Here is a 16967-nt window from a genome sequence, read left to right on the forward strand (position 1 = left end):
TGTGTGTGTGTGTGTGTGTGTGTGTGTGTGTGTGTGTGTGTGTGTGTGTTAAATGTCTGAGGCCAGAACCGAACTCAGGTCCTTCTGACTTTGGGCCCTGCGCTTTACTCACTGAGCCACCTAGCCGCCCCTACCAGTCTCCTTACTTCTTTACCTTCTTCCTTGCCTCCTTTCCCTTCTTCCTTCCTAAGGTCAGGGGCCTTATCTCTCTTCTAAACCAAAGATCATAGAAATCATAGCATTTAGAGTTGGAAAGAACTTTGGAGATCTAGTCCAATTCCCTACATTTTGAAGATGGGCAAACTGAGGGTCCAAGAAGTAACATGACTTGCCTGTCAAGGTCATACAGATATACCCTTTCTGCTCACCCACCCTCCCTCTCAGAGAATCTGGGGATAGACCTGGAGCTGAGTCCACCCACTTCCATCTAAATGATCTTACCTGTCCATTTGTCCCAGCCTGGAGACTTGGAGGAAGCTGATTTGTCCCTAGGACATTTCTGAAGTTAGGAGCCATGCTTAGAGGTGAGTATGCAACTGAGCTAGGATTTGAACCCAGGCACTCTGATACTAAATCTATCACTATAAATCTATCACTCTTTTAGGTGAGAGACTAGGTCCCCTCTGACTAGGGCAGGAGCCGTGGCTGGGAACACTTCTCTGTTAAAGGGTGGCTAAAAATAAAGATCAGATGACTTTGAGCTGATCCTGTCAGGCTTTGGGGTCCTATCTGTACAAATTAAATTTGCACACAAGGTTTCAGGACATTCTGAGAGCATTCAGAAAGGGTCCCTCACAAAATCATGACCCTGAGCCTAGTTTGGGGAGCAGTGAGGGCAGTACTACAGAATGGCCAGAAGAGGGCGGATGCATGCTGCATTTAGCATTGCCTGGGACTCCAATCTCTGGGAGAGCCCTTCAGAGGTTGATAGTGGAGTGCATGTACCGTAGGTACACAAAATCCGAGTTTCTTCAGGGAGTTTAATTTTAACTCTTTTTGTGTAGTGAGTTCCCAGTCACTGGACATCTTCTGCCTGGGTGACTGTTTGTCAGGGATGTTGTACTTAGGTCTCCTATCCAGGTACAGGTTGGTCTATATGTGTTTTGAGACCTCTTCCTATTTCTTCCAAAATTCCTAGGCTTCAGTTTCCCCTGTAAAATGAGGGTGTGGGTCCTGTTTCTTTGCAGTGTGTGTGTGTGTGTGTGTGTGTGTGTGTGTGCGCGCACGCGCGCGCATACACACTGGGGTGGGACTATGGATATGGAGCACTGCATATAATGTCAGACTTTTTCAATATGTGGGTTAGTTTATTTAAATTGGTTATTTTCCTCTTTTAAGGGATTGCTCTCTAGTAAAGGGAGAGGGGATACATTGTATAATGTAGGTACTTTAAAAGTAAAAGTTATAAATAATTTTTTTCAAATGATGTGGTAACCAGATGGCTTCTTGAGCCCCTTATAATTCTAGTTTTATAAGCTTGGGACTTGCTAAGATTAAATGCTCACATACGATGATGGGCCAGAGGAAGCTGTTGGGGACAGGTGCCTGTTGGAGTCATATCTTGTGGGTTACCATTGATTTCACTGAAGCCTAACCCATCCAAAGCTCAGCTAAGGAACTCCCTTTCACATTGTTACGCAAACTCTAAAGGATTTTGCACCCTTCTGTGTAAACAGAAGTCCAAAGTTTCTGGCTCAGGGAAGTAGATAAGACAGAAGAAATGATCTTTGGCCTCAGGAAAGCCCACTGAGCATCTGGGTTCTACCTTTGCCCCCAGGGTTAGACTTGAAGCTGCCCAAGCTGCCCCCTCTAGGAGGGCTTCCAAGGGTGAGGCACTTTGATATAATGAGGGAAAAGCACTGTGTTGGGAGTCAAAAGACCCAGGCTCTCATTGTGATTTCCTACTTACTACTTCATGACAATAAGCACGTCATATTATCGTGCTGGGCCTCAGGTCCCCCATCTATAAAATGGAGTAGAACTAAATGATCCCTAAGGTGCCTCCTAACTCTGTGTTCCTATTTCTATGAGGCCATGGCCACAGTCCATTAGATTATCCTCACAGAAAAGGGCAGGAGTTGGACCCCTGAACTTCTCTCAGGGTCCTTTAGGGATTTGGGTTTGAGTTTGTGCCTTTCTAATAGCCTGGGCCCCATCTCAGGGAATGAGCTCTCTACGTATGCTTAAAAGAACCCTGGTTTAGGATCATGGGACTTGGAGTCAGGAGTCTTGGGTTGAAGTCCTAGCTCTGACCATTACTAACTCTGTGATTTAGGGCAAATCATCTCCCCATTCTGGGTTTTAGTTTCTATATCTGCAAAATAGGTGGGACATCAGCACCAACTTCAACCATCCTAATAGCTAGCATTTATATAACACTTTAAGGTTTGCAAAGTGCTTTCCATGTTATCTCACTTGATATATAGTAAGCTCCAAATGGATACATGGTCGAGATATAAGAGGTCATCTCATAAACCAATTAGAGGAAAATGGAAAGAGATGCTTTTCACAGGTATGGATAAACGAAGGGTTCTTGATCTAACAGGATAGATATGATCACATGAGATAAAATGAACAGTTTTGATTACATAAAGTTAAGGTTTTTTTGCACAAATAAAAACAATGCAACAGGAATTAAAACAGAAAGTTAACAGGGGTGTGGGGGGGAACCCTCTTTGCAGCAAGTTTCTCTGATAAAGGTCTAATATCCAAGAAATGTAGGGAACAGATATAACTGGAAGAAAGAGCACAGGCTCTGGAATCATAGCAGAGATTACTTAGTGTATCTGACACACAGAGCAGATCATTTTTTTAACACCCCCTCCATGTGTATATGACAAACTTATTTTCATTATTAATCATGAAATGAAATATGTAATAATGTTTCAATGTCCAGAAAATAAACACAATGAAAAATTTCCTTTCACTGAAAATTATAGTCATGCCAATAAAAAAAATTAAAGATTAAATAAATATTACAGTACAGAAAAGGAGAAAAAGTAATGGTCTAATACTTTTAACCTAAATTAATGTGATGCCCCTGGGTTTTCTCCCCCAACAAAGAAGGTCCTTGTAAGTTTCCATGTACTGATGCTCATCATAACATCTTTCCTCCATGTCCCAATCCCCATGGCTGCCCTTGCCCCAATCTTGGCAATTCATTCCTGCTGAGAAGGTGGTTCTTTGTCCATATACTCTCTTCTTTCATTGAAGGTGCTACAACCCCTAATTGCTTGAACCCAAGACAGGCCAACTCTATTACCTTCCCTTAGTACTCCACTGAGTCAGAGGATCCCAAGTCAAATTCTGTCCCTGATGATTGCAGGTTACTAACCTTGGCTAAGTTAACTAACTTTGTGACTCACTTTCTTCATCTGTAAAATGAAGCTAGACTATATTATCTGTGGGGTTCTTTCCTGCTCTAGATCAGTGATTCCATGATCCTAAATAAGGCCCAGTTCCTACTGTTGTGAATAATTAATAATAATTGAGGAAGCACAATCTGAGCTATACAATTTATTAGCAAAACAGGCATAATAAATGGGTCAGTGGACAGTCCAAAAACCCTGAATATGAAATGAATTTTTATGTATTAAAAATAGTTAATCAAATAATATCAGTTAGTTGAAAGAAAACATTTAATAGGATACAAACTAGGATACAAAATTAGGTAATCTGATTTCTCATTGGAAGAAAGATTAGGGGCTTTCCAAGTTGGGAGGGGAGAAGGGTGAGTCTCAGTCAAGTTGGACAGGTGGCAAGCAAGTTTCAAGATCTTTCTTTTCCCAGAATTGAGAGATGCTGATTAATTGCATCTACCTGCATTTATAAAATGATAGATGGCTTATACCATCTGGTTTCCCATGGATGATTTGCAGAAAAACAAGATAGAGAAGAAAACATGTGCCAGCACAAGATGGAGTTGTTGTTCATGAGATAGGGCATAATTTTGTGGGGTTTGGAGGGAGGGATTGTTAATTGTTTTGTCAAAGCAGCCAGTGAAGACCCATTTATTAATTCCATTTAGATCAACAGACTTTTACTAAGCCCCTGCTGGGTTCCAGGCCCCACACCAAGGTATAGGCAACTACAGTCTGCATCTGGGGAGGAAAGACCCATCCTCTGAAATCACAGATAGCTAGAGTATAATGTATATAGTGTTTGAAGGTTGGTAAAGGGTTTTATATATATTGCCTCATCTGATAGAAGTACTCTGTAACACTGGACAAGTCACTTAACCTACCTGGGCCTCAGTTTCCTCATTTGTAAAGTAAGAGGGTTGGATAATCCCTGAGGTCCCTTCCAGCTTTAGGGAAGTAATATGATCTATCTACCTTCTCTCTGACTGCCCTCCATACCTAGAATGCTCTCCTTCTTCACTTCTTAGCTTCCTTGATTTTTTTCAAGACTCTGCTGAGATCCTATCTTTTTCAATAAACCTTTACCCATTCCCCTACTTCATGCTGCCTACTCTTTGCAGATTACCTTCCATCTATTCTGTGTATGTATCTTATATGTACCTTGATATTTACATATTATCTTCCCTATTGACTGTCAACTTGTTGAGACCAGGGACTGTTTTCTGCCTTTCTTTCAATTCTCAATGCTTGGCACAAAGTCTGGCACATAGAAAATACTGACCAAATGCTTGTTACCTGACTGATACAATATACAGTAATATGAAAAGGTGTATGATATGGCATTATTCTTTTTTTTTAATTAAATTGGTTTGCTTATTTACTTTTAGTTGACAACATTCAGTTCCACAATCCCTTAAGTTTCAAATTTTCCTTCTCTTTGCCCCTCTCATCATGGCAGCATGAACTCAAATAAAGGATCTACAAATATCCTCACATTAATCATTAGTCAGTTTGTAAAGAAGAAATATAGCTGATGGAATGATCAGTGGGAAAGAGGAAACAAAACAAAACAATAAAAAGAAACACAGCAAGTAGTTTGTTTCAAACTGCATCCAAACTCCACATCTCATTCTCTGGATGTGGATATCTCTTTCGATCATGAGTCTTTTGTAGTTGTCTTATAACCTTACATTGCTGAGAGAAGCCCAGCCTATTGAAGTTAGTCGTCACGCATACATTGCGTCTGTGATTGTGTACAAATTTCTCCTGGTTCTGCTCTTCCCGCTCAGCATCGGTTTATATAAGTCTCTCCAGGTTATGAAGTCCATCTGCTCCTCATTTCTTATAGTACAGTCCTATTCCATTACATTCATATACCACAACTTGTTCAGCCATTCCCCAATTGTTGAGCATTCCCTTGATTTCCAATTCTTTGCCACCACAAAAAGAGCTGCTATAAATATTTTTGTACATATGGGTCTTCCTTCTACTTCTCTTATCTCTTTGGGATATAACCCTAGAAGTGGTATTGCTGGGTCAAAGGGTGTACACTTATTTGTAGCCCTTTGGGCATAGTTCCAGATTGCTCTCCAGAATGGCTGGATCAGTTCACAACTCCACCAACAATGCATTAGTGTTCCAATTTTTCCACATCCCTTCCAGCATTTATAATTTTCCTATTTTGTCATCTTAGCCAATCTGGCCGGTTGAAATGTGGTACCTCAGAGTTGTTTTGATTTGCATTTCTCTAATCACTAGTAATTTAGAACATTTTTTCATATACTTATAGATATCTTTAATTTTATCTTCTGAGAACTGCCTGTTCATATCATTTGACCATTTATCAATTGGGGAGTGGCTTGTATTCTAGATTTGACTCAATTCTTTGTATAATTTTAGAAATGAGGCCTTTGCCAGAGACATTGGTTGTAAAAACTCTTTCCCAATTTTCCTTTTCCCTCTTTTTTAAACTTTTTTTTGTCTTTATTAATTTGTTCATTTACTTTGAGTTTACAAGATTCAGTTCCCCAGTTCTTTGAGTTTCAAATTTTCTCCCTCTTCCCCCCCACCATGGTGGCATACAATCAGGTATAGGATCTGCAGATACTTTCACATTAGACATTAGTCAGGTTATAAAGAAGGATTATATTGGATGGAATGAAAAATGGGAAAGAGGAAACCAAACCAAACAAGAAAAAAGAAAGAGAGAAGGTAATTTGCTTCAATCTGCATTCAAACTCTGTTCTTTCTGGTTCTTTCTCTGAATATAGGCATCTCTCTCCATCATGAGTCTTTTGGAGTTTACTTATAGCCCTGCATTTCTGAGAAGAGTCCAGTCTATCAAAGTTGGTCATCACACATACATTGTATCTGTAATTGTGTACAGATTTTTCCTGGTTCTGCTCTTCTCACTCAGCATCAGTTCATATAAGCCACTCCAGGTAGATATGAAGTCCATCTGCTCTTCGTTTCTTATGGTGCAATAGTATTCCATTACATTCATATACCATAACTTGTTTAGCCATTCCGCAATTGATGGGCATCCCATTAATTTCCAATTCTTTGCCACCACAAAAAGAGCTGCTACAAATATTTTTGTACATATGGGTATTCCTCCCACTTCTATGATCTCTTTGGGATACAACCCTAGAAATGATATTGCTGGGTCAAAGGATATGAAATTACTTCTAGCCTTTTGGGCATAGTTCCAGATTGCTCTCCAGAATAGTTGGATCAGTTCACAACTCCACAAGCAATGTATTAGTGTTCCAATTTTTCCACATCCTCTCCAGCATTTATCATTTTCCTGTTTTGTCATCTTAGCCAATCTGGCCAGTGAAATGTGGTACTTCAGAGTTGTTTTGATTTGCATTTCTCTAATCAATAGTGATTTAGAGCATTTTTTCATATGTTTACAGATATATCTTTAATTTCTTCCTCTGAGAACTGTCTGTTCATATCCTTTGACCATTTATCAATTGGGAAATAACTTGTATTCTTATAGATTTGACTCAATTCTCTGTATATTTTAGAAATGAGACCTTTATCAGAGACATTGGTTGTAAAAATTCTTTCCCAATTTCCCAATTCCCTCTTAATATTGGTTACTTTGGCTTTGTTTGTACAGAAGCTTTTCAGTTTCATGTAATCAAAGTTATCCATTTTGCATTTTACAATGCTCTCTAATTCTTGTTTGGTCATGAAATCTTCCCCTCTCCATAAATCTGACTGGTAAACTATTCCTTGCTTTCCCAGATTGCTTATAGTATTATCCTTTATACCTAGATCATGCACCCATTTAGACTTAATTTTTGTATATAGTGTTAGATAATGGTCAATGCCTAGTTTCTGCCATACTATATTCCAGTTTTCCCAGCAGTTTTTGTCAAACAGTGAGTGCTTATCCCAAAAACTGGGTCTTTGGGTTTATCAAAGAGTAGATTATTATAGTCATTGGCTTCTGAGTTTTGTGTACCCAATCTATTCCATTGGTCCACTACTCTATTCCTCAGCCAGTACCAAGTAGTTTTGATGACTCCTGCTTTATAATACAGATTAAAATCTGGTGTAGCTAGGCCATCTTCCCTAGCATTTCTTTTCATTAATACCCTTGATATTCTGGACCTTTTGTTCTTCCAAATGAATTTTGTTACTATTTTTTCTAGGTCTATAAAAGTAATTTTTGGGGGAACGGTTAAACAAGTTGTGGTATATGCATGTTATGGAATACTATTGTGCTATAAGAAACGAGGAACAGACGGTCTTCATATTTACCTGGAGAGGCTTATACAAACTGATGCTGAGTGAGAAGAGTAGAACCAGGAGAAATTTGTACACAATTACAGACACAACATATGTGTGATGACCAACTTTGATAGATTGGACTCCTCTCAGCAATGCAGTGATATAAGTCAATCCCAAAAGACTCATGATGGAGAGAAATATGTGCATCTAGAGAAAGAACTAGAAAGAACTGAGTTTATATCCAGATGGAAGCAAAATACCTGATCTTTTTCCTTTTCTTATTTGGTTTTATGTCCTCTTTACCATTTTTTATTCCAGCTGATACAACCTGTCTTTATAACCTGACTAATGTATAATGTGAAAGTATTTACAGATCCTATACTTGACTATATGCTGCCATGGGAGGGAGGGGAGGGAGGGGGATGAATTGTGGAATTAAATCCTATAAATTAAAAGGAAACAAACAAATTAATTTTTAAAAAGTTGAAAAAAAAAGTAATTTTTTGGTAAATTGATTGGTATGGCACCAAATATGTAATTTAACTTAGGTAAAATTGTCATTTTTGTTATATTAGCTATACCCAGCCATGAGCAATTGATGTTTTTCCAATTACTTAGATCTGACTTTATTTGTGTAAGAAGTGTTTTGTAGTTGTGTTCATATAGGTCCTGGGTTTGTTTTGGCAAGTAGATTCCCAAATATTTTATAATGTCTATGGTAGCTTTAAATGGGATTTCTCTTTATATCTCTTGCTGTTGGATTTCATTAGAAATATACAGGAATGCCAAGGATTTATGTGGGTTTATTTTATATCCTGCAAGTTTGCCAAATTTATTTATTGTCTCCAGTAGTTTTTTACTTGATCCTTTAGTATTCTCTAAGTATATCATATCATCCACAAAGAGTGATAAATTGGTTTCTTCTTTGCCTAATGTGATTCCTTTGATTTCTTTTTCTTCTCTAATTTTCTTCTCTAATCTAAATTGCTGCTGCTAACATTTCTACTACCAGATTGAATAAGAGGGGTGATAGTGGACACCCTTGTTTCACCCCTGATCTTAGTGGAAATGCTTCTAGTTTATCCCCATTACATATAATACTTGCTGATGGCTTTAAATAGATGCTACTTATTATTTTAAAGAAGACTCCATTTATTTCTATACTTTCTAGTGTTTTTAGTAGGAATGAATGTTGTACTTTGTCAAAAGCCTTTTCTGCATCTATTGAGATAATCATGTGGTTTCTGCTAGTTTTATTGTTGATACAATCAGTTATACTGAAGGTTTTACTAATATTAAATCATCCTTGCAGTCCTGGAATAAATCCTACCTGATCAAAGTGTATTATTTTTGTGATAAGTTGCTGTAGGTTTTTTTGCTACTATTTTATTTAAAATTTTTGCATCTATATTCATGAGGAAAATTGGTCTATAATTTTCTTTTTCTATTTTATCTCTTCCTGATTTAGGTATCAGTACCATGTTTGTGTCATAAAAAGAATTTGGTAGGACTCCTTCTTCACTAATTTTCCTAAGTAGTTTGTAGAGTATTGGAATCAATTGTTCCATATGTGTTTGATAGAATTTACTAGTAGATCCATTTGGCCCTGAAGATTTTTCCTAGGGAGTTCACTGATGGCTTGTTTAATTTCTTTTTCTGAGATGGGGTTATTTAAGTAATTTACTTCCTCTTCAGTTAATCTGGGCAGCTTATATTTTTGTAAATATTCATCGATTTCACTAAGACTGTCAAATTTATGTGCATATAATTTTGCAAAATAATTTCTAATTATTGTTTTAATTTCTTCTGATAGTTTTACCCTTTTCATTTTTGATACTCATGATTTGGTTTTCTTCTTTCTTTTTTTTATCATATTGGCTAAGGGTCTATCAATTTTCTTGTTGTTGTTTTTTTTTATAAAACCAGCTCTTAGTTTTATTTATTAATTCATTAGTTTTCTTAATTTCAATTTTATTAATCTCTCTTTTGGTTTTCATTATTTCGAATTTAGTATTTAATTGCAGATTTTCAATTTGTTCTTTTTCTAGCTTTTTCAATTGCATGCCCAATTCATTGACCTCCCTTTTCTCTAATTTATTCATGTATGTACTCAGGGATATAAAACTTCCCCTAAGAACTGCCTTTGCTGCAAACCACAAATTTTGATATGTTGTCTCATTATTGTCATTCTCTTGAATGAAGTTACTGATTGTTTCTATGATTTCTTGTTTGACCCACTCATTCTTTAGGATTAAATTGTTTAGCATCCAATTAGTTTTTAGTCTGTCTTTCCATGACCCTTTATTGCATATGATTTTTATTGCATCATGATCTGAGAATGATGCATTTAATATTTCTGCCTTTCTGCATGGAATTGAGAGGTTTTTATGTCCTAGTACATGGTCAATTTTTGTGTATGTGCCATGTACTGCTGAGAAGAAGGTATATTCCTTTTTATCCCCATTCAGTTTTCTTCAGAGTTCTATCATACCTATCCTCTCTAAAATTCTATTCACCTCCTTAACTTCTTTCTTGTTTATTTTGAGGTTGGATTTATCAAGTTCAGAGAGGGGGAGATTAAGGTTCCCCATTGGTATAGTTTTGCTATCTATTTCTTCCTCTAATTCCCTTACTTTCTCCTCTGGGAATTTGGATGCTATACCACTTGGTGCATATATGTTAAGTAATGATATTGCTTTATTCTCGGTGGTGCCTTTTATCAGGACATAGTTTTCTTCCTTATCTCTTTTAATTAGATCAATTTTTGCTTCTGCTTTATCTGAGATAAGGATTGCTACCCCTGCTTTTTTTAATTTAGCTGAGGCATGACATATTTTACTCCAGCCTTTTACCTTTAGCCTGTGTGAATACCTCTGTTTCAGATGTTTCTTGTAAACAGCATATTGTAGGATTATGGTTTTTAATCCATTCTGCTATCTGCCTCTGTTTTATGGGAGAATTCATTCCATTCACATTTACAGTTATTATTACTATCTATCCCTTTCCCTCCATCCTATTGCCTCCCTTGTTTATGCTTATATTTTTCTCCTCTTTTCCCTTCCCTTCCTTAAGAGTTTTCCTTTTGACCACCACCTCCCTCAGTATTTCCTCTTATCAGCCCCCCTCCCTTTTCCTCTCCTTTTCCCTTACTTCTCTCTCTCTTCTAACTGCCCCCCCCCTTTGTTAGCCCTTCCCCCCTTCTACTGCCTGTAGGATATTTTCATACATAATGTGGTATGTTATTTCTTCTTTGCACCAAGAGTGACAGGAACAACTCTTATGCAAAGCTCCTCTCCCTCCCCTCTTTCCCTCTATTATGATATGTTTTGTGTCTTTTCTCGATAGAGTCCTATGCTTAAGTGGTTGTGTTATTCCCTCCTTGCACCAGAAACAATGAAAGAAAAGCTCATATAATACTCATCTCCCTTCCTTCTTTCCCTCTGCTATATTGTTTTTATTCCTCTTTGTGTGGCATAATTTACCCTTTTCCACTTCATTCTTTCCTCTTCTTCCATTGCAGTCCCTTTGTACCCCTTAATAAGGTTTTTTTTGTCATATTGTGCAATTTATACTCATACCCTCTACTTATCTATAAGCAGTTTGCTCTTATTAAATAACTGTGTGTGTGTATGTGTGTGTTTTCCTTGTTTACCATTCTATGTCTCTCTTGCATCTCGTAATTGGAGGTTGAATTTTCCATTGAGCTCTGGCTTTTTCATCAGGAAGGTTTGGAAATCTGTTATAGCATTGAATGACCATCTCCTTGTCTGGAAGAATATGTTCAGTTTCACTGGGTAGATGATCCTTGGTTGTAACCTGAGCTGGAAAACTGTATTCCACTTCCTCCGATCTTTCAGTGAAGAGGCTGCCAATCCTGTGCAATCCTCACTGTGGTTCCGCGATATTTGAATTGTTTCTTTCTGGCTGCTTGAAGTATTTTCTCCTTTACCTGGTACTTCTGGAGTTTGGCCACAAAATTTTGCGGACTTTTCAATTTGGGATCTCTTTCAGGAGGTGACCAGTGGATTCTCTCAATTTCTATTTTACCCTCTGGTTCTAGTATCTCAGGGCAGTTTTCCTTGATGAGCTCTTGGGAGATGTTGTCCAGGTTCATTTTTTCATCATGATTTTCTGGTAGGCCTATGATTCTCAGATTATTTCTCCTGGATCTGTTTTCCAGGTCAGTTATTTTTCCATTGAGATATTTTACCTCTTTTTCTAATTTTTCATTGATGTTTTGTTTGACTAATCCATTTCCCTCTTAATCTTGCTAACATTGGCTTCATTTGTACAGAAGCTTTTCAATTTGATGTAATCAAAATTATCCATTTTGCATTTTATAATGCTCTCTAACTCTTGTTTTGTCATGAAGTCTTTCCCTCTCCATACATCTGACAGGTAAACTATCCCTTGCTCTCCCACATTGCTTACAATATCAGCCTTTATACCTAGATCATGCACTCATTTCAACTTTATTTTGGTGTACAGTGTTAGATATTGGTCTATGCCCAATTTCTGCCATACTATATTCCAGTTTTCCCAGCAGTTTTTGTCAAACAGTGACTGCTTATCCCAAAAACTGGGGTCTTTGGGTTTATCAAACAGTAGATTACTATAGTCATTGGCTGCTGAGTTTCGTGTACCCAATCTATTCCATTGGTCCACTACTCTATTCCTCAGCCAGTACCAAGTAGTTTTGATGATTGCTGCTTTATAATACAGAGTAAAATCTGGTATGGCTAGGCCGCCTTCCCTAGCATTTCTTTTCATTAATTGCCTTGATATTCTGGACCTTTTGTTCTTCCAAATGAATTTTGTTACTATTTTTCTGGCTCTACAAAGTAATTTTTTTTGGTAGATTGATTGGTATGGCACTAAATATGTAATTTGAGTTAGGTAAAATTGTCATTTTTATTATATTAGTTCGACCATGAGCAATTGATGTTCTTTCAGTTAGTTAGATCTGACTTTATTTGTGTGGAAAGTGTTTTGTAGTTGTGTTCATAGAGGTCCTGGGTTTGTTTTGGCAGGTACATTCCCAAATATTTTATAATGTCTATGGTAACTTTAAATGGGATTTCTCTTTCTATCTCTTGCTGTTGAATTTCATTAGAGATATATAGGAATGCTGAGAACTTTTGTGGGTTTATTTTATATCCTCCAACTTTGCCAAATTTATTTATTATCTCAAGTAGTTTTTTACTTGATTCCCTAGGAGATATTCTTAGAGATTATTCTTAGAATCCTAGAGTATGAGTTAGTAAGGGCTTCAACTCAAAAGGTATCTAGCTCACCTCCTACTGAAACAGAATTACCCTCCAAAATGTTCCCTGCAAGTGGACATCCAGCCTCTACTCAAAGACTTTCTCCCTCAGAATTACTTTGTGGTGTCTAAATTTTTGGTCCCTCCAGATAGAATGTAAGCTCCTTGAGGCTAGAGTGGTTTGCTGTTATCTTTGCATCCCCAGATCTTAGCCCAGTGTCTGACCCAGAGCAAGCACATAGTAAATGTTTGTTGATTGATTGGCCTGTAATGGAAGGGAACTTGCTGCCTTCCAGGGCAGTCCATTCAACATTTGGACAATTTTTCTTTATATGGATCAAAAATGAATCTCTCTTTAATTTTCACCAGTATTTCCTAGTTCTCCCTCCTGTGGAAGTCTAAACCCACTTCCATGTAGCGACCCATTTAGGAATAGGAGTACAGGAGGTAAGGGAGCTTAGCCCCATTTGCAGTTCTTTTTGGAATGGAATATTGTATATACTGTTAGACATAGGTAGTTTGTTGATAAGTTTTGCTGAATTATTTTTTTCTCTTTCTTTTAATCTTTTTACAAGGTTCCCTGGAAGGTTGAATAGCGGTCAAGTGGGTAGGTGTGTGGGGTACTGAGAATGTGGGAGAGAGGTTAGAAATAAAGTAAAAAATATGAAAAAAACACTCTTCTTCCAGTAATATGACAACTTGTTGGTCATTGAAAGACTAACGCTAATAGGTTTAATACATGAATTCCTATTTGAAGTTTATCAAATCTATGTCTGTCCTGATAGTCCTGTCTATTTATTTCATGGATCACGGTGGCCAAAATCTTTTCACCATATAGTCAGCTTTCTAGTGATGAGGTTGTCTTTGCTCAGCTGGCCTTTAGGTGGCAGGTACAGACTGTTACTCAGAACCTTCTCAAAGCCTTTCTAGTTTGGAGGAGCTCATCACTATTTAGAGTCTGCAAGCACAATCAACTCAACATGTTCAAAATAGATATATTATTTATTGTGACCTTAATCATGAAAAAACACAAACATTTCAATATACAAAGAAAAATAAGAAAGAGGATTGTAGACTAGACTATGGACTTACATTATGGACAGTTTTGTTTTTTAAATAAATATCTGTTAACTTTGATAAGTTAATTGCAAAGTTGCCATATTTGTGTATCATTTTTCTCCTCTCTTTTTCTTATTTGCACATTAAAAATTGTTATTCATGCTTTTTTTACTGCCTAACCCAATATCTCCCCCAAGTAGACAGCCTCCTTTGTAACAATTTTATATAGTCATCAACAACAAAAACCCATACCTCAATCTATACTTCTAATCAAAATAGAATTCTTTATCTTTCCTCTTTCCCTCTCTGCCAGACAGCCTAGGAGGGCACTCTTCTACTTCAGTTCACCCCAGTTTCCCATCTTTTATTCCTCTTTAACTCTTCTCCATCCCTCATGACCAGTATACACTCAAATGTCCCAACCTACTGAGTCTCCTCCACAATGTCTTTTGCATCTTCTTTTCCTCCCCATTCACACGTGCACCGTCCTGATTCAGGGCCTCTTTACTTCTCACCTGGACTATCTCAACCCCCCACCCCAAAGTGGCCCCCCTGTTTTTAATCTCCCCCTTCTCAAATTCATCAATAAATGAAGCAATGAGCCAGGAGAATATATTAAACATCTGCTCTGTACCTAGCACTGGTGATACAAAGACAAAACAATCCCTCCCCTCAAGGTACTTACATTTCCTTGTGAAAGACAACATGTACATATATAAGAAGCATCTATAGAATAAATGGATACAACATAAATAGAAAGTAATTAGGGAAGGAGGGCACTGGCAGTTGGAGGAGTCAGGAAAAGCACTGGTACTTGAGCAACACTGTCCCTTACATGGCTGTCAAAGTGATATGTTGAAACCATGGGTCTAACAGTGTTTCTCTCCTAGCTAAATATCTTTGCTTGCTCCCTATTACCTAAAAGAGAAGCTACAAAGTTCTCAGCTTGGCATTGAAAACCCTTCACATTCTTTCTGTCTCCAACCTATCTTTTTTTTTCTTAATGGTATTTTTTTCCCCAATTACATGTAAAGGTAGTTTTCAAAATATATTTTTGTAAGATTTTGAATTCCCCAAATTTTTCTCCCTCCTCTCCCTTCTTCCCCAAGAAAGCAAGTAATCTGATATAGGTTATACATGTGCAATCATGGAAACCTATTTCCACATTAGTCATGTTGTGAAAGAAGAATCAGAACAAAAGGGAAAAGCCACAAGAAAGAAAGAAAAAAAGGTGAAAATAATATGCTCCACTCTACATTCATATTCCATTCTTCCTCTGGATGTGGTTAACACTTTCTATCATGAGTCTTTTGGAATTGTCACGGATCATTGTATTGCTGAGAAGAGCTAAATCTTTCATAGTTGATCATCACACAACAGCCAACCTATCTTTGTAGAATTATTGCATTACTGCCTTCCACACATTCTGCATTCTAGCCAAACTGGCCCATTTCTTGTTCCCCGGTCTAGGATTTCATCTCCCATTTCCACTCCTTTTCACAGGCTGTCCTGTGTGTCTGGAATGGTCTCACTCCTCACCTCTTCTTAGAATTCCTAGCTTCCTTCATGGCTGGGCTCACAGGCTACCTCTTATGTGAAGGTTTCCCTGATTCCCCTAGTTGTTGCTTCTTTCTCCCTCCTTAAATTCATATTGTGTCCATCTACTTAAATATTGTATCCCTCCCCCCAGAAGTGTGTAAACTCCTTGAGGGCAGGAACTATCTTTGTATCCCCAAGACCTAGCATAGAACCCCACACATAGCAAGTGTCTAATAAAAGCTTCCTGAACTGAACTGAAAGAAGATGGATGGAAGACAAGTAAACTGAATTGTCTTCAAGAACCCAAGGTCTCATCTACACCACTAGCAACTGAGTAGAGCTGTAATGAAAATATAAATGTACAAAAGGATGCCCAACTTGGCATGGTACTCATTTTATAGAGAATCATCTCTTCACAGATGTTTTCCAAGTTTAGATTTTTATAATATGTCAGTTTTTCTTAAGGCAGGATTCACTAACCATTCTTGAGAGATTCTATAACATGAGGTTTCTAAAGCCACTGAGATGGGGAAGGTGCTCATTGCTCCAATGGTTGGTGTCTCCCTAGCTCGTCAAGACAGCGGAGCTGGACCCAACTCAGAACTATATTGCTGGCTTCCATCCTCATGGTGTTCTGGGTACTGGAGCCTTCACCAACTTCTGTACTGAAGGCACCCGTTTCTCTTCTGTGTTTCCTGGGATCCGATCCCACCTGATGATGCTGACTTTATGGTTCCGAATTCCCTTCTTCAGGGATTATATCATGAGTGGAGGTATGTTTTTTCCTCTTGTCAAGCCCTACCCATACCTAATTTGGGAAAGAGGATTTCTCTGCACATTTATTTATCCCTCTACCAAGGCAATGGCCTCTGATGTGCAGTAGGAGAGATTTTGGTTACATGCGGGAAGTGATTTCAGTAATAAGTGTTGGGAGACATTGAACTAGACTGCCAGAATTGGGAATACTGATCACTGGATCATAGGATGGAATTGGAGGACTCAGGTTCAAGTCCTGACTCAACCATTTACTAACTATATTTCCCTAGGCAGGTCATTTAACTCTCTAGCCTCAGTTTCCTCTGTAAAATAAAGGGCTTGGACTAGTTGACCTCTGAAGTAATTCACAACTCTAAGTCTATGAAGCTATTAGAGGCTTCATTTGTTAAGCATTTACTACATTCCAGGAATTGTACTAAGTGCTTGGGACACAAAGAAAGGCAAAAACAGTCCCTGCCTTCAAGGAGCTTACAATCTAATGGGGGAGGCAAGAAGTGAACAACTTTGTACAAACCAGATACATACAGGATAACTTGGAAATAACTTCTAAGCGAAGGTGGATCCAAATGTGTGCTCACAAATATTTGCCAAGCATTTGGGAATGAGTTTGATTTGTCTCCAGCATACCCCTAGAAGGCACTTACATTAAGCAGATAGTGGGATTTTAGCTGAAGGAGGGAAGAGAAGCCAGGATGTTAAGTCAAGAAAGGATAGCATTCCAGGCA

The 16967-nt window shown here is 37.9% G+C and overlaps 1 protein-coding gene across 1 annotated transcript in view; it reads left to right on the forward strand.

The window, feature by feature from the left end:
• The window catches only part of MOGAT2 (monoacylglycerol O-acyltransferase 2), a 40849-nt gene that overhangs the window by 16707 nt on the left and 7175 nt on the right, over positions 1-16967 (forward strand). The window contains exon 3 of the mRNA XM_069070869.1: positions 16034-16238. Within this exon, the coding sequence (XP_068926970.1) occupies positions 16034-16238 (205 nt within the window). The remainder of the gene's footprint in view (positions 1-16033; positions 16239-16967) is intronic.

Source organism: Petaurus breviceps, unplaced genomic scaffold (assembly GCF_028583685.1).
Source record: "Petaurus breviceps papuanus isolate PSGF00001 unplaced genomic scaffold, PetGlider_PUasm1.0 90823, whole genome shotgun sequence".
NCBI lineage: Eukaryota > Metazoa > Chordata > Mammalia > Diprotodontia > Petauridae > Petaurus > Petaurus breviceps.